Genomic DNA, 22,276 nt, shown 5'->3' with positions numbered 1-22,276 from the left:
TTTTAAACAATGAACTGCAATGCATAAATGAAAAACATTTGCCCAAAAAAATATTTTAAAGCATCTATCAGAACTAACTATGCAGCATTCTAAATTCCAGTGCAGGCTTTTAAAACAAGTCTTCAAATACATAGGAAAATGAATAACTAAAATTATTTTGTTCTGAGGCAGGTACTTTTATCCATCAAAATATTTTAAAAATGGGAAAAAATCTGGCCAAAGCCTAGTGATTTTTTTAAATTATTCCAACAAATAAAAAATAAATAAGATTGCTTGTCTCTTAAAAGCCTGTAATGAAATGTTTGATTACTTGATACCTTTATCATACGACTGTGCTAGAACACTTCAGGTTCTTAACTCACATTATGATTTGAAGTGAGAAGATGCAGATCAAACAAAAAGGGAAATGTGTATGAGCTGATGCAAGAGACAGGAGAAAAAAAAACACGTAACAAGCTGTTATTATACAGAAGAATGCATCAGAATAATTTATAACCAACATTTATATTTGTATATTTCATGAATATGATCAATAAAGAGAAACTTGCAAACACAAATGGGAGCTTGATTTAGACCACATCAAGGCATACATAAACTTAATGCAAAATGTTTTTCAGGCAGGGGATCATGTTTGGTCACATAGAAAAATTAATAATATAAAAAATCTCACTGATTGATACATATTGTTATATTATTCAAATTCTAACGAACAAACCATCTCATGGTAATACAGCCATTACAAGAATTGATTGTGGAAAACAAGTGCATTATATGTAGTGTTGAAGAAGGAACTGCAGTTGCTGGAACAATCGAAGGTGGACAAAAATGCTGGAGAAACTCAGCGGGTGAGGCAGCATCTATGGAGCAAAGGAATGGGTGACGTTTCGGGTCGAGACCCTTCTTCAGGCTGATGTGGGGGTGGGGGGCGCAGGAAGAAGAAAGGAAGAGGCGGAGACAGTGGGCTGTGGGAGAGCTGGGAAGGGGAGGGGAAAGAGGGAGAAAGCAAGGACTACCTGAAATTGGAGAAGTCAATGTACATACTGCTGGGGTGTAAACTACCCAAGCGAAATATGAGGTGCTGCTCCTCCAATTTACGGTGGGACTCACTCTGGCCATTGAGGAGGCCCAGGATAGAAAGGTTTGATTCGGAATGGGAGGGGGAGTTGAAGTGCTGAGCCACGGGGAGATCAGGTTGGTTATTGCGAACTGAGCGGAGGTGTTGGGCAAAGCGATCGCTAAGCCTATGCTTGGTCTCACCGATGTAGAGTAGCTGACACCCAGAGCAGCGGTTGCAATAGATGAGGTTGGAGGAGGTGCAGGTGAACCTCTGCCGCACCTGGAAAGACTGCTTGGGTCCTTGGATAGTCAAGGGGGGAGGTAAAGCGACAAGTGTAACATTTCCTTCAGTTGCAAGGGAAAGTACCAGGGGAGGGGGTGGTTTGGGTTGGAAGGGAAGAATTGACCAGGGAGTTACGGAGGGAGCGGTCTCTGCGGAAAGCCGACAGGAGAGGAGATGGGAAGATGTGGCCAGTGGTGGGATCCCGTTGGAGGTAGTGAAAATGTCGGAGGATTATCTGTTGTATGTGACAGCTGGTAGGGTGGAAGGTGAGAACAAGGGGTACTCTGCCCTTGTTACGAGTGGGGGGATGGGGAGTGAGAGTAGAGTTACGGGATATAGAAGAGACCCTGGTGAGAGCCTCATGTATAGTCGAAGAGGGGAATCCCCGTTCCTTGAAGAATGAGGGCATCTCTGATACCCTGGTTTCGAACACCTCATCGTGGGTGCAAATGCGACGTGGACGGTGGAATTGGGAGTAGGGGATAGAGTCCTTACAGGAGGCAGGGTGGGAAGAAGTGTAGTCTAGATAGCCCTGGGAGTCAGTGGGTTTATAGTAGATGTCGGTCAGAAGTCTGTCACCTGCGATGGAGATAGTGAGGTCTAGAAATGGTAGGGAGATGTCGGAAATGGATTTGGGTGCCGGATGGAAGTTCGTGGTGAAATGGATAAAGTCAGTGAGTTCTGCATGGGTGCGGGAGGTAACACCAATGCAGTCGTCGATGTAGCAGAGGTAGAGTTCGGGATAGGGCCACGGTATGCCTCGAACAAGGATTGTTCGACGTAACCTACAAAGAGGCTGGGGCCCATGCGCGTGCCCAGAGCTACGCCTTGGATTGATGCTTTTACAATAACATGTTTCTATTTTCGTGAAAAGTGCACGGCCAGGTGAATACAGAACACCGTAAGTCCATGACTAACAGTTCGAATATCCCAATGGTCCAGCATCTGACTCACCAGGTTGCCATGCTCCATCTCAACTCAGTGGGGGGCTCAGCTGCTGCACTCTCCCACCACTTACCAGCTCCCTGATTCTCGCACTGATTTTCCACTCATGAACCCCAGTTCGTGTGCTCCCTTTCAACATACCTGATTCACTCAACAATTTATCATAGTGTATAACATCTTAAAAAGGAATTAAAAGAATGTTGTGGTATTACTAAAAGTACATCCGATAGTCCACTAATCCGGCAACACTGAAGTCCCAAGCATACCAGATTATCAGAGTTGTACTGCAATAACATTGCATAGTCACTATTGATTTGGTCACAAGAATCTGATTATAAAACTCTTTCAAAAAGTCTACCAGCAACATTTAAATATGTTCAAGAATAAAATTAATACCATTGTTTAAATGATCTTGGCATCGCTAATTATAAAAAATCATAGAATGAAATGGGACAAACAGATAAATTACTCAGGATAAGAACAATATGTTTGAATACACTTTTGATAGCAGAAATAATTTCCATGTTATGAATATTTTCCACCTTCGACTAAAGATGAGGCTCTCACCAGGGTCTCCTCTATATCCCGTAGCTCCGCTCTCACTCCCCATCCCCCCACTCATAACAAGGACAGAGTCCCCTTTGTCCTCATCTTCCACCCTACCAGCCGTCACATACAACAGATAATCCTCCGACATTTTCGCCACCTCCAACGGGATCCCACCTCTGGCCACATCTTCCCATCTCCTCCCCTTTCAGCTTTCCGCAGAGACCGCTCCCTCCGTAACTCCCTGGTCAATTCGTCCCTTCTCACCCAAACCACCCCCTCCCCTGGTACTTTCCCTTGCAACCGCAAGAAATGCTACACTTGTCGCTTTACCTCCCCCCTCGACTCCATCCAAGGACCCAAGCAGTCTTTCCGGGTGAAGCAGAGGTTCACCTGCACCTCCTCCAACCTCATCTATTGCATCCGCTGTTCTAGGTGCCAACTGCTCTACTTCGGTGAGACCAAGTGCAAGCTCGGCGATCGCTTCACCCAACACCTCCGCTCAGTTCGCATTAAACAACCTGATCTCCCGAAGGCAAGCTTCAGTCATGAAATAAATTCATTTATGTCGGTGCATAACCAATCTAAATCTTCTCTTCTCAGTTACAGTTCTTCGCTCTCAATCTCTCTATATCTTCCTATATGTATTTTGAGTATACATATATTATCTATCAACATTTCTCAAAATGTCTCTGCCTATCTCTATACTGTGATTCCTTTTCCTATGAACTCTGTTTCTCCTTCTCTCAAAGGATCTCAGCTTAATCAAATCTCACTTGTAACTCAACAGCACCCGTGTGGAAAGCCAGAAGTGCTAAACTTCCCGCTGTGCCTTTTGCTTAACAATTTCAGATAAATAAAATAAACTATGAATAAAATGATTCTATTATTTTGTGACCCTTGCTCGTACACCAAAAGGCATCAACAAAATAACCATATAACCATATAACAATTACAGCACGGAAACAGGCCATCTCGACCCTTCTAGTCCGTGCCGAACACGTATTCTCCCCTAGTCCTATACACCTGCGTTCAGACCATAACCCTCCATTCCTTTCCCGTCCATATAACTATCCAATTTATTTTTAAATGATAAAAACGAACCTGCCTCCACCACCTTCACTGGAAGCTCATTCCACACAGCCACCACTCTCTGAGTAAAGAAGTTCCCCCTCATGTTACCCCTAAACTTCTGTCCCTTAATTCTCAAGTCATGTCCCCTTGTTTGAATCTTCCCTACTCTCAGTGGGAAAAGCTTATCCACGTCAACTCTGTCTATCCCTCTCATCGTTTTAAAGACCTCTATCAAGTCCCCCCTTAACCTTCTGCGCTCCAAAGAATAAAGCCCTAACTTGTTCAACCTTTCTCTGTAACTTAGTTGCTGAAACCCAGGCAACATTCTAGTAAATCTCCTCTGTACTCTCTCTATTTTGTTGACATCCTTCCTATAATTAGGCGACCAAAATTGTACACCATACTCCAAAATTGGCCTCACCAATGCCTTGTACAATTTTAACATTACATCCCAACTTCTATACTCAATGCTCTGATTTATAAAGGCCAGCACACCAAAAGCTTTCTTTACCACCGTATCTACATGAGATTCCACTTTCAGGGAACTGTGCACAGTTATTCCCAGATCCCTCTGTTCACCTGCATTCTTCAATTCCCTACCATTTACCATGTACGTCCTATTTTGATTTGTTTTGCCAAGATGTAGCACCTCACACTTATCAGCATTAAACTCCATCTGCCATCTTTCAGCCCACTCTTCCAACTGGCATAAATCTCTCTGTAGACTTTGAAAATCTACTTCATTATCCACAACCCCACCTATCTTAGTATCATCTGCATACTTACTAATCCAATTTACCACACCATCATCCAGATCACTGATGTACATGACAAACAACAGTGGACCCAACACAGATCCCTGTGGCACCCCACTAGTCACCTGCCTCCAATCTGACAAACAACCATCCACCATTACTCTCTGGCATCTCCCATTCGGCCACTGTTGAATCCATCTTGCTACTCCACCATTAATACCCAACCATTGAACCTTCTTAACCAACCTTCCATGAGGAACCTTGTCAAAGGCCTTACTGAAGTCCATATATACAACATCCACTGCTTTACCCTCATCAATTTCCCGAGTAACCTCTTCAAAAAATTCAAGAAGATTAGTCAAACATGACCTTCCAGGCACAAATCCATGTTGACTGTTCCTAATCAGACCCTGTTTATCCAGATGCTTATATATATTATCTCTAAGTATCCTTTCCATTAATTTGCCCACCACTGACGTCAAACTAACAGGTCTATAATTGCTAGGTTTACTCTTAGACCCCTTTTTAAACAATGGAACAACATGCGCAGTACGCCAATCCTCCGGCACTATTGCCGTTTCTAATGACATTTGAAATAATTCTGTCATAGCCCCTGCTATTTCTACACTAACTTCCCTCAATGTCCTAGGGAATATCCTGTCCGGACCTGGAGACTTATCCACTTTTATATTTCTCAAAAGTGTCAGTACTTCCTCTTCTTTGATCCTCATGGTTTCCATAGCTACTCTACTTGTTTCCCTTACCTCACATAATTCAATATCCTTCTCTTAGGTGAATACCGAAGAAAAGAAATTGTTCAATATCTCCCCCATCTCTTTTGGCTCTGCAGATAGCTGTCCACTCTGACTCTCTAATGAACCAACTTTAGTAATAGTAAATTAAATTTTGTTAAGTCCTAAGAGTTAAGAGATTTGTTGGAACGGCATAGTGGTAGAGTTGTGCCATACACCCGGGTTCATCCTGACTACTGGTGCTGTTTGTACAGAGTTTGTACATTCTTCTTGTGACCACGTGGGTTTTCTCCGGGTGCTCCGGCTTCATCACACACGCCAAAAACGTGCAGGTTTGTAGGTTAATTGGCTTCTGTAAATTGTGCCTAGTGTGTAGGATAGAACTGGTGTGAACGTGTGATTGCTGGTGCGCATGGACTCGGTGGACCAAACAGTCTGTTTCCACACTGTGCCTCTAAAACTAAAATTCTAAAGATATTCCAAAACAATTTTGTATTTATCTAATAAGCATGATTCTTAAAAAAATACCGTGTAATGGTTAGTAAACAATAAGTGTCACTAAATGGCATCACAATTTGGATGCACATAGCAATATCATTAATAGAATATTAAATTGTTGCTTTTCAAAAATGTAGTTTCTAAAACCAGTCTTCATCAGCTATTTCCTGTTAATTAATTCTTATGTGTAAAAATTGACATGAAGTTAAAAAAAGTGACCATTTTATCTGTTTTTTATACTAATACATAATTAATAATTATACCCTAATATATAAAAATCTTTAAGGGCCTGTCCCACTTGGGCGACCTTATCCGCGAGGTCTGGCAAGTTTGCCCTTGACTTATACTCGCAGCATGGTCGACACGAGGTCGTAGGAGGTCTTCGTAACTCTCCTTCCTGCTTGAGCGTGGTCTCCGTGTACCCGAGGCCTCAGCTAGGTCACGGCGTTTTTTTAAATATGTTAAAAATGCCCGCGAGTAAAAAAAGGTCGCCATGGAAAAAATCTATACTTTTTTTACTCGTAGGTTTAGTCGTAGTAGGTCGGCATGTTAGTCGTAGGTAGTTGAAGGTAGTCGAGGGTAGTCGAAGGTAGTCGTAGATAGTCTTCATCATAGTCGAAGGGACGTCGAAGGAGATCGAAGGAGGTCGTCTTCACTCTCCACTATTCGATGTCCAATTTTCCCAAAGTTAGTCGTAGCTAGTTAAAGCTAGTCTTCAACATAGTCGAAGGAGGTCGAATGAGGTCTTCTACATAGTCGAAGGAGTTCTTCAACATGTCTTTTTTTTTAAACTCTTCTAAACTCGCCAATTAGGTCGCCCAAGTGGGACAGCCCCTTTACTTTTCATTACTTTAGTTTCAGAAAAGAAGTTTGCTTGATCGACATTTCAAACATAGATTTAATATCCAACCCATCCAACACCAACCACGATGACAGCAACAAATATGTTCTTAAGAAGGTTCTGCAACAACTTGTCAATAACTATCCCATCCAAGCTCCAGAACCACAGCAACTGAAAAAAATATACATAGAAACAGCAAAGGAATGCCACAAACTCCAGTTTCTATCAGCTACACACCTGGTATGGATACCTAATGTTCTTTCAGTACAGGTGCACAACCTTTTATCCGAAGATCCAAATAACGAAAACCTCCGAATAGCGGCCATTTTTTCGGTCCTTGAAGAAAGGTCCTTGAAAACGTTCACCGAGGGCGGCCCGCAGAGGTGACAGCGGAACCTCCGGTCGGTCCTCGAAGAAAGGGGAACTAAATCCCCATTCATAAAAGAGAAGGTGAGGGTATATTGCGCGGGAGGGTTAATAATTGACAATATGCTGCTGCCTGCCCGCTGAGTTAAAAAGTTCCCACGGTAGACTCACGATACACAGTGTTTCGTGAATCTTGCGTGGGAACTTTTTAACTCAGCGGGCAGGCAGCAGCAGATTGTCGCTCGCTTCAGTTTCACCCCACCTACACCCCTCTGCTTCCCGGCCATGTGTGTGACCCCTTCCCTCCCCTCTCCAGCTCCCCGCCCATTGCACCGGCGCGGGGGCTTTGCACTGTCTTCAAGTCGGCGATTGCAGCAGGACAGTGCCGGTCACCGGAGACGTCAGGACCAACGGGACACCGACCCCCAGGCCCCCTGCAAGCACGGAGAACCCAGAGACCCACAGCCAACAGCAGCCCAGCCCCGCTGCAACTACAGAGGGACCTGGGTTGCGGATGACGGGGCGCAGCTCGGGGCGTCGTAGGGGTCCATTGGGGAGCGGGTTCCTGTTGGTCCTGACGTCTCCGGCCACCTGCCATCCTCCGGGAAATGTACCGCCCTTGCAGGAGAGTGGGGTTGTTTGCAGTTGCAGAGGGAGGGGGCAAGGGCTGTACAGTTCCCAGTCTCAGCTCCTGTCCAGGGGGGTGGCCGGAGACGTCAGGACCAACGGGACACCGACCCCCAGGCCCACTGCAAGCACGGAGATCCCAGAGACCCACAGCCAGCAGCAACTCCAGCCCAGCCCCGCCCCAACTCCAGAGGAACACGTAGGGGCAGAAGCTGATGGTGTGCAAGGTACGTCTTGTTCTTGGGGTGGCGGATGAGGGGGCGCAGCTCGGGCTGTGGGCGAACTGCCACTTGTCGCCGTAGCGACCCATCGGGGAGCGGATTCCTCTGGAGTTGGAGGGGGAGGGGGGTATTGTGCTGTTTGATCGCCCCCTGCTATCCCAGGGACAGGGAGACACAGCGGCTTTTTAGACTGGTGGGCAATCACTTCCAAATTCTGCCCACACAGTCAGTACACCTCTCCTACACTGCATTTCATACAGACATTTATTCTGCAAGAAAAACCGACATTGAAGACTCAAACTCGCGACCGAGTTTACTGCCGGGATCAAGGCGCAAACTCGCGACCTTGCGGATATGAGCCGAGCACTCTACCACTGAGCCAGCCATTAAAATCTACGCTAAAAAAATTCCATTCCGAAGACCGACAAATTCTGAATTACGAAAAGTGTCTGGTCCCAAGGCTTTCGGATAAAAGGTTGTGCACCTGTACTATCAAAATCATATCCTTGAATTGATTGTATCATGCCATCAGGGAAATGTAATGAAGGCTGCATTTAATGCAATTAACTCACTATAAACCAATGTTAAGGTGCTCAGATAGGTGTATTATTAAGCCAGGAGTGGCCTTTCAAATAACATTGACCAAATTTCCTAAATCAGATTGCAATAAGGAACCACTGATATTTTCAGGAAAACTTTAAAGCAGCCTTTGAGCTGAAGAATCTGTGAATAGAATCATTTATATAGAGACACAAATAAGGCTAACCCAGAGGGTACAATTTACATATCTGCTTTCTCACAGACTTCCTGTGGTACAATTGTCCAGAGAACTCCAGAAGTCAACAGAAAAAAAGGATTACATAACATTTTAAGGTGTTGCTAAGTTCAGAGTTTTTCCCTGTCAATAGAACTTTGCCGTGAAAAATGACAACAAGGATTAATTAAATGGAGTAAATCGTAGACATGTGGACCTACTCGCACATATAGTATTATTGAAAATACATGGTTCACATTAATAAAATTGTCACGGGTGAGATTTTTGTAATCTGTGAGTGTTTGGGGCAAAAATACATAATATGCAAGGAAATCTTCTGCAGGATTGATCAGTCAAAGCCCTGTTCCACTGTACGAGTTCATTCAAAGAGTTCTCCCGAGTTTGCCCTGATTCGAACTCGGAGATTTACGGTAATGGCCGCTCGTCGGTACTCGGGCTCTCGTGGACATTTTTCAACATGTTGAAAAATCTTCACGAGTCTTCCCGAGATTACCGCGTTTCCCGAGTACCTGCCATTAGCGTTACGAGCCGCTAAGAGACGTCCCCGAGCACCGACGTACCTGCTACGTTCATTCTCCGTGCTTACCACGAGTCTGATTTTTTTTTTAACTCGGGAGAGCACTTGAATGAACTCGTACAGTGGGACTGGGCCATCAGCAACAATCTCCAAGGAGGGTGTGTTGTGTCCGGAATCAAGCCATCATGTGAGGCAGGTGATTCATAAGCAGCAACTAGACATCACATAGCAGACCTGGTCTTTATTCTGATGACATGATGCATTTAAAAACTGTTCAAAAAGTTATCTTTTAAATAGTTATTTAAAAGATTTTTTAAATAATTAATTATTTAAAAGATTTTTTAAATAATTAATTTACCCAAAACATAAATTTAACAGAGATAAATTAATTTAAAGAATTAACATTAAGTTAAACAAAACAAACTAATGGCCTCCACTCACCTTTTCAATCAAAGTGAGTAACCCCATTCAAATTATGTGAAGTCGAGGGACCAAATGCAAATGGCCTCTCAACTCAAGGTGTTTACAGCCTATTGCTGGACTCAGAGTTGGAGCTAGCCTTATAAAGCACCTCACTGAAGGTTCTCCGCGGAACCCAGCAAAAAGTAATCACATTTGGTGCTTACAAAGAAAATAATGGAAATTTAAAATAATTTATATTTTAAGTAATGGAAATGGCAAAGTAAAATTTAAAAACTGAATAAAAAGTTGTTGACAAAACATTGACAAAATTACACAAAGTGCTGGAGTAACTCAGTGGGTCAGACAGCATATCTGGGGATCATGGATAGGCGACTTTTCGGGTCAGGACCCTTCTTCAGACTGATTGTCATATGGGTGAGAAAGCTGGAAGACAACTTGTAAATTGTCTGGCGAAGCCTGGCAAATGTCTGAAGAAGGGCCTCGACCCGAAACGTCACCTATTCCTTTTCTCCAATGATGCTGCCTGACACGCTGAGTTACTCCAGCTTTTTATGTCTACCCCTGGCAAGTGATAGGTGGATACAAATGATCTGCAGTTTCTTGTGACTACATTTTAACTATCCAGGTTTGATAACGTGCCATCAATTGCAATAAAACATTTTCATCCTGTAATCAATACTTAAAAATTCTGTGAGACTCCCATTTTAAGCAACCACTAGTTTCAAAGTATGTTCTATTATAATCAATTTGTTGAAAAGATAAGGTAAATTAACAGTCGACATACCTTACAGGCTTCCTCAAGAATATCCTGTGCCGTGTTTCCTGGATGTATTACGGCCAATATGGGTTGATCATCTGGTAAACAGACCCATGAAGGTGCGAGGCAATCCATAACCCAGTTGTCACTCCCAGTTGTTTGTTGCCGAATGCTTGTGGTCAGGTTCTTCTCTCTCTGGAGAAAAGGGCAATAATAACCTCTATTCAAAATTTTTGCTTGCAACAATCGGGTCAATATAAAAGTTTTCTACCACAAGAATTGAAGAAGACCAATTCACCCATACAACCATTACACTATTATTTGAAAGCAAATGCTATCATCAGAGCAAATTTAAAAAAAAAGTTACACACAGAAGGTCATAAGATCATGAGCGATAGGAGTACAATTAGGCCTTTCGACCCATCAAGTCTACTCCACCATTCAATCATGGCTGATCTATCTCTCCCTCCTAACCCCCTTCTCCCCATCATCTCTGACATCCGTACTAATCAAGAATCTATATACCACTGCCTTAAATATATCCACTAACTTTGCCTCCACAGCCTTCTGGAGCAAAGAATTCCACAGATTCACCACACTCTGACTAAAGAAATTCCTCCTCATCTCCTTCCTAAAAGTATGTCCTTTAATTCTGAGGCTATGACCTCTAGTCCTAGACTCTCCCATTAATGGAAACATCCTGTCCACATCTATCCAAGCTTTTCATTATTCTGCACGTTTCAATGAGGTCCCCCTTCATTCTTCTAAACTCCAGCGCATATAGGCGCAGTGCCGTCAAAAGCTCATCATATGTTAACCTGCTCATTCCTGGGATCCAAATGTCTCTTAAATGTTATCATACCTGCCTCAACTACCTCCTCTGGCAGCTTGTTCCATATGCCACCACCTACTATGTGAAAATGCTGCCTCTCAGGTTCCTATTAAATCTTTCCCCACTCACCTTAAACCTATGTACCCTGGTGCATTATTCTCCTGTTTTGGGTAAAATACTCTGCGCATTCACCTTATCTATTCCCCTCATGACCTTACACACACTGTAAGATCACCCTTTTGCAGGGTGACCAAAATTGAAGGTAAACCAATTTAGGATCTTGATCATTTGGGCAAGCTGGCTGAGGAATGGCCAATGGAGTTTAATGCAGATAAGTGTGAGGTGTTGCATTTTGGAAAGTCAAACCAGGGCAGGAACTTCACAGTAAATGGCAGGGCCATGGAGAGTATTGTAGAGCGGAGAGATCTAGGAGTGCATGTACATAGTTCTTTAAAAGTGGTGTCACAGGTAGATAGGGTGGTCAAGAGGGAGTTAGATTTAGCTCTTAGGGCTAAAGGAATCAAGGGATATGGGGGAAAAGCAGGAACGGGGTACAGATTTTTGATGATCAGCCATGATTGAAGGGCCGATTGGCCTACTCCTGCACCTGTTTGTCTATGTTTCTATGCTCTCAGTACATTGGCCTTCACCTGTCAGGGTATTAATTATGGAAGTTGGAATATTATGTTACAGTTGTATCAGACATTTGTGAGGCCACATTTAGAGTGTTATGTCACAATTTCAGTCACACTGAAATAGGAAGGATGTTGTTAAGCTGGAAAGAGTGCAGAGTGGATTTGAGGATGTTGGCAGGACTTGAAGGTCTGCAGGTGGAGGCTGGGCAAGCTAGGACTTTATTCCTTTGAGCAGAGGAGGCTGAGGGGTGATCTTACAGTGTGTATAATGTCATGAGGGGAATAGATAGGGTGAATTTGGGTAGTCTTTTACCCAAAACAGCAAAATAATGCACCAGAGTACATAGGATTAAGGTGAGAGTGGAACCTGTGAGGTTGCCTTTTCACATAGAAGGTTGTGGCATATGGAACAAGCTGCCAGAGGAGGTAGCTGAGGCAGGTACGATAACAATTAAGAGAAATTTGGACAGGTACATAGATAGAAAAGGTTTAATATGGCCCAAACATGAGCAGGTGGGACTAGTATGGATGAGGCATCTTGGTAGGTATGGGAAAGTTGGGCTGAAGGACATGTTTTTGTGCTGTATGATTCTCTGACTATGACTCTAACTTCTACTTTTTTCCACTTTGTCGACTTTATTAAAAAAAACTCATTTCAGAAACGTAAGTTGACGGGAATATATAAAATGCAATTTACTAAGCAATAACCAAGCAATAACTGGCTGCAAGTTACAAACTGGCAAAAGTATGATTTAAACAAATCTCAGCATGCTTCAATAGTTACTTTTTCTCATCTTAATTATTTGATTTTCTCACATTATCGGGACCATAAATCAGTCAAGTATGTGACAATTATTGTGTAAATTAATTTTATTCAAATGGTAAAGAAGCAGTGAGAAATAATCATAAACAATATATGGTAACTATGCGGCACATCCAAACGTGAATGATGGAATGAATGCAGGTTTGTGCCCACATCCCTCACATTTCTTCTCAGATAATGAAAGCCTTTTACCCTTCTAACCAGTAGATGGCATCTGTACCTTCCTACAGAATTCAGCCCTAATTTGTACAAGTAAATGGAAAACATAGCATCATCATTTTGAATTGAAGTTGCACCAGTTCCTTTTTGCAACAGGATTCATGTGAAAGTACATCGCAACACTAATGGCGAAATCAGTCATAAAAAAATATTATGAAGCAATGTAATTATAAACCAAATGAACAAATATGACTGATTAAATCAAAGAAAATTTAATACAGCAGAAATAACGCATTACCATGAATGAGAATGATGAGCAATGATTCTTCAACCTGATCCTATAAACTCACCACTAATGTCTTTCGCCATCCTGCCCTATTTATTTTAAATGCTGTCCTTCAGTTACAAGCAACGTCGGTTTTTACATGTATGCTGAAAACACGCAGCGCTACTTCACAAGCAACTCTCTTTTCTCCTCCACCCCTTTATTCCCCCTTTGTCTCCTCCTACATTCTTTCCACTGGGTGCACAATTTGCAACTCTTCAATCCATCTGTCACAAGCCTGCTTTTATCTCTGGCCTTTGTTCCAATCATCTGCCTGTCAACCCCCCCCCCCCCCCCCCCCCCCCTCCCCCCCCCCGCCCCCGCCCCCCACCCACTCGCCTGTGTCTACCTGGCATGCTCTGTTCTGCCTGTCCTCTTTTCAGCTTTCTCCCCCCCCCCCCCCCCCCCCCCCTTAACAGTAAGCCTGAAGAAGTGTCCCAACCCAAAACATCACCTATCCATGTTCTCTGGAGATGTTGCCTGACCCACTGAGTCACTCCAGCACCTGAAACCAAATAATTTTTGTTCATAACCTTTGTCACGTTTGAGATACATGTCACATGTTTGACCATAAGATGGATTTCAGACCATATACTTGGATCATTTTGTATCTCTAGAACTGACCATTATACAGGCCAGCTTTCCTCACATTACTTTCCAGATATGTAAGGTTACCTGAATTTCTGTTGCTTGTCCTACCTTGCACCATGTCCTATTTCACTATTATCCTTGTATACTGATCCCTAATAGCCTGCCACAAACTGATTCTCTTCCCCTTTTTTTCAAATCCATTAATTATCTAATTCTTTCTTGCCTTTGTAATCTCCTGCAAAGCCCATACTCACGGAGATATCTTTTATCCTCTAATACTGACCTTGGGCACATCTACAAACTTAATTTAATCACCAATAGAGGCAGTATTTTTGGCTGGAATGGCTCAAACTCTGCAATTCTATGTCCCCTGCATCCACATTTCTCCAGTCCATCTCACTCTTTCCTCCATTCAGGCACTGCTTATACTGACCCTTTTGACCAAGCTTTTGAATGTCTGTTCATTTGGGCTGGTTGGAACAGTTGGCTATCTCTTCCTCACGGTTTAGCTTATCTTTGACCTCAAAACCTATGCAGTGAAACATGAAATCAGGGACAAACTAGATGTAAAATGCTAGCACCATTAACTTCCTGCCTTCTTAAGTAACCCATTGTCAAATTTTAGTTGACAAGTTGCCATGAATTGCCTTGGTGTGATTTGCTACGAGCGTGTGCTACATAAATTTGATTTTCCTAAATCAATACATGTTCATCGTTGGAGATCAGGATAATTATTTACCCTAAAATGTCTTATGCTGAAAAAATTCAATGAGTATTTATCACAACTGCCTCTCACCAGCTGAGGAAACATGCACTTCTATTTTTTGTAACCAGATAAACTTCATCTTTGCACCATATCATATTTAACTATTATTCTTGTACATCAATCCCTGGTAGCCACTAATCCACTCTCTTCCCCTTGTTTCAAATATATTAATGATCTAATCCTTGCCTGACCACTTAATTTAAGTTTAAATAAAAATGAAGATGAGTAATTTGTAATAATTAATATTTCTAAAAATTAGAACATTGAGTTTTTCTGTAAACCTCGCCTAACTGAAGGCAGTACCTCTAAATGCGCAAAAATATTTCTCAGAAAGCCGAAAACTGATTCCTCTATTGGTCATATACACAAATAATAAAATTTTGAAGAAATGTGCATGATTATAATCATGAAGTGAAAAGTATTCAGAAACAACTAACATCAATCTAAACACTTGCTACCTATTTTTAATATCACAATTTGCCTATTTACCCAGGCACACTTCCAGAGAAGTCACAAGAATGTCACAAAAATCAACATCATTCATTCATCAGGTTTGACTCTGAATTGACTATAAGAATATTAGGCTCTAACAGTCTAACTTAATGCTACCGTGACTAAATATTCAGGTAAATATATTCAGCAGATATCCAGCATAAGCAATCAAAATCAAATAGCATGATAACTCTCACTGTCTTCCCCAGTGCAGGAAAGACAGAGGAAATAGTCCTAGCACTGCTCCAGATAATGCCATTAAGACTGGTGATGGGAACAATCTTCTTGGATTAGGGATTCTCGGCAATTCACTGATTAGACTACTGTCAACTGATGGGGTGGGAGGTGGGAAAGGTGCATGAAACAACTTGTTCAGTTAGATTTATCCCCCATTTGCAAAATAACTGCATCGTAAACCAACAGAACATTATTTCCCAGTGGTTTCAGTAGAAAATGTAGTAATTACATGTGGCTCCTATGTTACGGCTATTCATGTTACTGAAATTAAAAATTCATAAATCGTTACCCCAAAATTTTAGATATGGAATAAAATTAACTCTCACAGAATTTGCAAAAAAAAACCAGATCAACACAATTTCATTCTCAACTCCCATTTCTTGACCCATGTGCAGATTACACAGCTTCACATGACAAAAAATTGCGACACAGCCTGTTTTCTCACAATGGAAACGCCACCCCTTTAACATGGGATTCGCCTATATAATACTTTCTTTAAAATAGCCCACGAAAAAACACACTTTTTGCTGTGTTTTTTTCAAATATGGTATGGATGCAAAAACCACACTTTCAAGTTAATTCACAAATGGCCTTATTGCAAATTATAATCTCAATGCAATATAAATGTGTAAGAAAGAACTGCAGATGCTGGGTTAAGTTGAAGGTAGATACAAAATGCTGGAGTAACTCAGCGAGTGAGGTAGCATCTCTGGAGAGAAGGAATGGGCGAAATTTCAGGTCGAGACCCTTCTTCAGACTGATGTCAGGGGAAGGTTGGGACAAAGACAGTAAGACTAGTGGAAGAACTGGGAAGGGGAAGGGGATGGAGAGAGAAAGCTAGGGCTATCTGAAGTTAGAGAAGTCAATGTTCATACCGCTGGGGTGTAAACTACCCAAGCGAAATATGAGGTGCTGTTCCTCCAATTTGCGTTGGGCCTCACCCTGACAATAGAGGAGGCACAGGACAGAAATGTCAGATTGGGAATGGGAGAGGGAGTTGAAGTGCTGAGTCACTGGGAGATCAGGTAGGTTAAGACGGGCTGAGCGGAGGTGGTCAGCGAAACGATTGCCAAGCCTGCACTTGGTCTCGCCGATGTAGAGAAGTTGACACCTGGATCCAGCGGAGGTTGAAGGAGATGCAAGTGAACTTCTGCCTCACCTTGTCTGATGTTGGTTAAGATTTTGTCAAACAGGTACACAATACAATAATACATACTTACACTGGTATCTGATGAACATTCATCAAAGATGCCTTCCAAAGATTTCTTCAGTGTTGCTTCACTGTCACCAAACAGCTAAAAATAAAAGTACATTAAATTATCTTGATAACACATAATTATTTTCTTTACATTTTGTCCCTATTTGTCTATTTGTTCCCCATAAGCTGCTGTACTTTTTTATGTTACTTTTGTTTTCTATTGTTTTATTTCTTCAGCTTCTATATTCTTACTCTATGCCCAACAATTGCAGAAAGCATACGTCAAAACTGAACAAATCACCATTGTGAATTTCCCTGCTACTTGCCAGGAAGGACCTCTCTGTGTTAAAATAGGAACAAATTGCAGCATTTGCAATTAACAAAGCTGGACAAATAATAGTGTTGAAAAAAGGCAGTTCCAAAATTAAAATAATAAACAGATAGATAATTGGACAGTTACTATTTAGTGTTTAGGGTATTAATTCTGGAAAGAGTAGATAAATAGCATATATATGGAATAAATGATGTTGAAACGTAAAATACTGAGAGATTTATAAGTTTTGGTTGGGTCAAAATAATCCCAGAGGAGGAAGAATATTAAATTTATCTTAAATTCATCCCTTTAGTACCCAATTGTTTCATATATAATCTCAGATCTCCAGATGGCAACAAAATGGAACTTGCTATAAATGGAGCTATTGCTCTTCTCCAAAGTACATATTGTCCTTAATTCATATTTTACATCTCGTCATTGTTTATGAACATCTACAGTTGAAACTTTTAATTGTAAACACATCATTTTACTTTACAAATGTTGTGGCAGAATTGTATATTTATTATCCGATGTCACACTTGGGATGTGGAGTTTTTATAGCATGTGAAAAGATATTCCATTAGTTAAATTCAGCTCAACATATATAAAATCTAAATCATTCAGATGCCAAAGATTACATCCAGATGAGCTGCTTTTATGTTGGTATTAATATCATTGAATTAATGCAGTCCATATAAACATCACAGAGAAGATGATGGGCAATTAAGACTTGAGTTATCATGTCAGCCCAGCAAGACTTGCAATCAGATAATCTCAAACAAAGTCAATCAAAAAATAATTCAAATTATTTCAGTTCGTTTATCATGCTACATGTAACAAATCAAAAAACAGATTTCATCATTTAATTTGGTTCAACATAGTACAACCTATCATTTTACTTGATCAGGAGTATAACACTGGGTAAATATGACCTGGCCTCATTTGGTGTGTAATAAAAAGTAATTTCTCATTTGCTATCCCATTATTTTTCTTTTTGCCACCAAGTGGTAACATGATAAATGAATGAAAGGGACAAGGTCAGTAGATGATTTATCTGTGCAATGTAAAACAACAAAATAATGATTACAATGAATTTCAGTTAATTTTCAAACAGGCTGTAAAGGGTAAAGAGAAGGATAAGTTCTTTAAGTGTGCACAAAGATGTTCTTCATCCAGCGCATGAGAAAAAAAATCAAATGCAAGATATAGTTCAATTAAATAAATGTTGCTCCGGATTTTCCTCTGATGCAGGGATGGCATTGGAATGTTGTGCATTCAGCAATGCCCTGCACAGTTCAGTCATGATTTATATGTTAGAATAATCTTCAATTAACAATACCAACCCAAGTGATCTAAAATGTGTGCTTTGCTCTTCAGTATTTCATAATTCTTTCAATAAGTTGACGATACAATTTATCTACTCGTACCTGAGGCAAATAATGAAGCTGATTTATCTGACAGACAAGTGAACATCCCAATCGGCTGGCCATTGAGTTCATTCCCTCCACAGATGCTGCCTGACCCGCTGAATTCGTCCAGCACAGTGTTTTACTCAAAATTCCAGCATCTGCATTTCCTCGCTTCTCCATTTTAGTGCTCCACTGTGAAATCTACTGAAAATATACCTACCCTGAGAACTACACCTGTGGGAGGTACGTCTAGCTGCAGCTCCTTACAGACCACCTTAGGGAATTGGAGCAGAAGCTGGGCGCCCTCAGGATTGTCCTGGAGAGAATGTCACAAATAGGGGTTAAGTGAGATAGTCAAGCCTATGGAGCATGCAGAAAGTAGACGGGTGGCCACCAGGAAAGGAAGTAGTCAGAGAGTACAGGTATCACTTGAAGTAATTCCCCTTGACAAGTATGACCCTTGAGATATTGTTGGGCAGAATGATTGGTCTAGAGAGAGCAGCAGCAGCAGTGGGTCTGTGTACTGGCCTGGCTCTGATGCACAACAGGGAAGGGTGCAGTGAGGCAGAGAGATAGAGATAGGAGACTCATTAGTTAAGGGGACAACCAGGAGATTCTGTGGCAGTAGACAAGGCTCCAGGATGATGATTTAACTCCCTGGTGCCAGGGTCCAAGAGGTTTCAGAGCGGCTGCAGAACAGACTTAAGAGGGAGGATGAGCAGCCAGGTACTGCAGAGTGAATGCAGAGAGTAAGGCAAACGATTTAAAAGTAGAGGTTTGAGGGTAGTAATCTCTAGATTGCACCTGGTGTCAAGTGATAGTGAGAGTAAGGACAGGAATATAGGACAGGGTGAATGACTGTTGAGGAGTTGTTCTTGGATAGAGGTGACCTGTACAAGAAGGGTGAGTTGCATCTAATCTGGAGGGGAACCAAATTGCTGGCCGACAGGTTTGGATTGATCGATTGAAATATAGCATTGAAATAATCTCTTCTGCCAGCTGAGACCATGCTGACTATCTATCACCCATTCCAACTAGTTCTGTTATCCCACTTTCGCATTCACATTAGGGGTATGTTACAGAGGCAAATTAACCTACAAACCACACATCTTTGGGATGTGGAAGGAAACCTGAGCACCCCAAAGAAACCCACGTGGTCACAGGGAGAACGTGCAAACTCCACACAGTTAGCGCCCGAGTTCAGGATCAAACCCTGGTCTCTGCGAGACAGCAGCTCAACCGGCTGTGCCACTGTGCCGCCCTGTTCACTAGTGCAACTTGGGTGGGTTTAAACTAGCTTGGCAGGAGGACGGGATCCAATGTTTGAGTGAGGCAGGTGAGAGACTGGAAGTCAGTACAGATGATGATGAAAGCAAGGTCAGTGGACAAGATAGGTAGGAGCACAGCAGAGAACAATCCAAAGACTAAATAAATTTATTTCAGGCCCGACAGATGTGGTGGATGAACTCAGGGCGTGGTTACTTAATGCGACTGGAATGTTACAGTCTTTATGGAAACATGCCTAAGGGAGTGACAGGTCTGGCAGCCTAATGTTCCAGGGTACAGTTATTACAGGCAAGATAGAGGTATGAGTAACAAAGGAGGGGGTTGCTTTACTGTTTATAGAGAACGTCACAGCAATAGTGGCAGAATAGAGATGTATAAAATCATGAGGGTAATAGATAGGGTGAATGCACAGAGTCTACTGCTCAGGATAAGGGAATCAAGAGCCATAGGTTTCAGGTGAGAGGGGTAATATTTAATAGGAACCTGAGGGGCAACTTTTTCACTCCAAGGGTGGTGGGTATATGGAATGAGCTGACAGTTGAGGTAGTTGTGACAAATGTAATAACAACATTTAAAAGACACTTGGACATGTACATTGATAGGACAGATTTAGGGATATGGACCAAGTGCAGGCAGATAGACAAGCTTAGATGGGCTTCTTGGTTGGCATGGAGGAGTTGGGCTGAAGGACAGGTCACTCTAAGTTATCCTCCTCTCTTCCACAGGAGTTATGTGAGACCCTCTCTCACTGCCCCCCCCCCCCCCCCTCCCTCTGTGATATCCTGCTGTTCTCTTGCTGTTTACTTTCCAGGCTTAGTTCTGCCCCCACCTCTTTTCCAGTTTGCTCCTCCTTACTACAATCAGTCTGAAGAAGGTTCCAACCCGAAACACCACCTATGCATTCCTTCCGAAGATACTGCTTGACCTGCTGAGTTACTCCTGTACTTTATGTTTTATTCTAACAAGCAGTTACAAGCCAAATCTTGAACTCATTTACTCCTTGATTGAATGACATGCTTTTGGACCTATCATCGTCAATCAATTTTGAGTTGTAAAAATAGACTATCAAATACAAATTTGAAAGTCCAACTTGATATCTGAAAAATGTAAACGAACAAAAACCCAACTGGGTCTTGAAAGAAACATGCAACGTGTATTCTGTTTGGCTGACAAGTGACTCCAGTCTCAAACACTTGGCTAACTCATAACAATTGTCTGAAATGTTCTACAAAAATAATAGCAACAAACCTTAGCCAACCAGTGGTGGAAATAATGATGCCCACAAATGATGCCCACATCCCAGGAATGAATAAAAGTTGTGAACAGCAATATTAATAACCAAAAGACTGTTGCTTGAAGAAAATTAAGTTAAAAGCTATGGCCTATTATTTTCTGCAGCAGAAACTTACATCTGACTGACGACTGCTGAATAGCAATATGCCAGGTAACAGTACATGCTGATGATAATCGTACAAAACAACTTTGTGAACAATCATTCCAACTGAAAAAGCTGCTCAGCAAGAGAAATATTTCTGTTTGACCATTTAGTTTTGTTTTTGCTCCTTGACAAGTGAGCTGCATAATTAGCTATTTTGCCTTTGCCGTCATTCCTTTTCTGTTTTCATTCTCAACAATTTTCCATTATTTACATTTCAGCTCCCATAATTCTTAACTGCTCTCCATTGTACACTTATGAATTGTGTTGTCCATTTACATTAATTATCAACTTGTCAGTAATCAATACTAAATACCTTTCTCCACCATCTCTTGAAACTATCTCTTCCACAGTCGATATACTGTATCCTCAGGTTTCAGTTAATGCGGTTTGTAATGTTTAAAGTACAAACCATCTTAAAACAAATCATACTTCAGCTTTAGAAACAAGGTAAAAATCCTGCAATGTACAAATAATAAGATGCATGTGTTGTTTTGTGTGGAATCTACAAAAATCAAACACAGCAACAACATCTAACCTGGTTAATGCTGGGCCGTTCTTTTGCTTTCTTTCTTGAAGTTGTATCCAATCCCCAGAGGGAAGAAAATCTGTTGCGCCGTTTGCTGACTGATCTGGAAATTGCCTGAGTCCGTTTTTTCAAGCCAGGTTCAGTTCGAGCTGCCACCTAACACAATAATTTCATAATCACTACAAGACAGTTGTGAATTATCAAATGTTTGATTTGGGATCATTCTTTAATTTAAAAGAATGAATACCACATAGGCTGATCAAATGAATGCCTGTTTCTATCAAAATATTTGAAACAGACTTACAATTCTCCAGTATCAAGCATAAAAACATCTAATTGTATTCATCCAAATACATGCATTACTCAAGCTGTGTCTAATTAGCATTGTCTACTGTTCTAGTAATAATTCCTTGCTCTTATATTGCTAATATATTTTCAATAATGTACTTTTCAGTTATATGAAAGTTATTATGCAGGTAGATGTTCCTATATATTTTAATTTTAAAAAAATACACACATGACAAATCTGTAGTGTTGTGAATACATCTGAAAACATGTTTATGTTTACATCCCTTAATTCTCCATATCAGCTACCAGCATCCAATCCTGCAGTAAAAGTTTAATTATGCAATTAAATCTAAAGGAGATAATAGCTATACAACCTACATTTCACACAAGATCAATTTTAATGTAATTTTCATGATCTATTAATTGGCATTTCACCTAAAATTTATTGATCTTGAGTCTGAAAATCCTCGCTAATTATTTTGTATAGCTTTATCTCATGTAACAAACTATAAAGTTCAGGA

General features: G+C 41.4%; 1 protein-coding gene across 3 annotated transcripts in view; it reads right to left on the bottom strand.

Moving 5' to 3' along the window:
• The window catches only part of tiam1 (TIAM Rac1 associated GEF 1), a 238,734-nt gene that overhangs the window by 109,083 nt on the left and 107,375 nt on the right, over positions 1–22,276 (bottom strand). The window contains exons 8-11 of one of the 3 annotated variants that reach the window (XM_033033228.1): positions 21,477–21,623; positions 18,437–18,532; positions 16,517–16,591; positions 10,464–10,631 (exon numbers count right to left, since the gene is read on the bottom strand). In XM_033033228.1, coding sequence (XP_032889119.1) covers positions 10,464–10,631; positions 16,517–16,591; positions 18,437–18,532; positions 21,477–21,623 — 486 coding nt within the window. Of the gene's footprint in view, positions 1–362; positions 418–10,463; positions 10,632–16,516; positions 16,592–18,436; positions 18,533–21,476; positions 21,624–22,276 lie in introns of those variants that run through there. The other 2 variants (XM_033033229.1, XM_033033230.1) reach the window with 2 other exon arrangements.

Source organism: Amblyraja radiata, chromosome 14 (genome assembly GCF_010909765.2).
Source record: "Amblyraja radiata isolate CabotCenter1 chromosome 14, sAmbRad1.1.pri, whole genome shotgun sequence".
Lineage (NCBI taxonomy): Eukaryota > Metazoa > Chordata > Chondrichthyes > Rajiformes > Rajidae > Amblyraja > Amblyraja radiata.
This window is presented reverse-complemented; position numbering and strand designations above follow the sequence as displayed.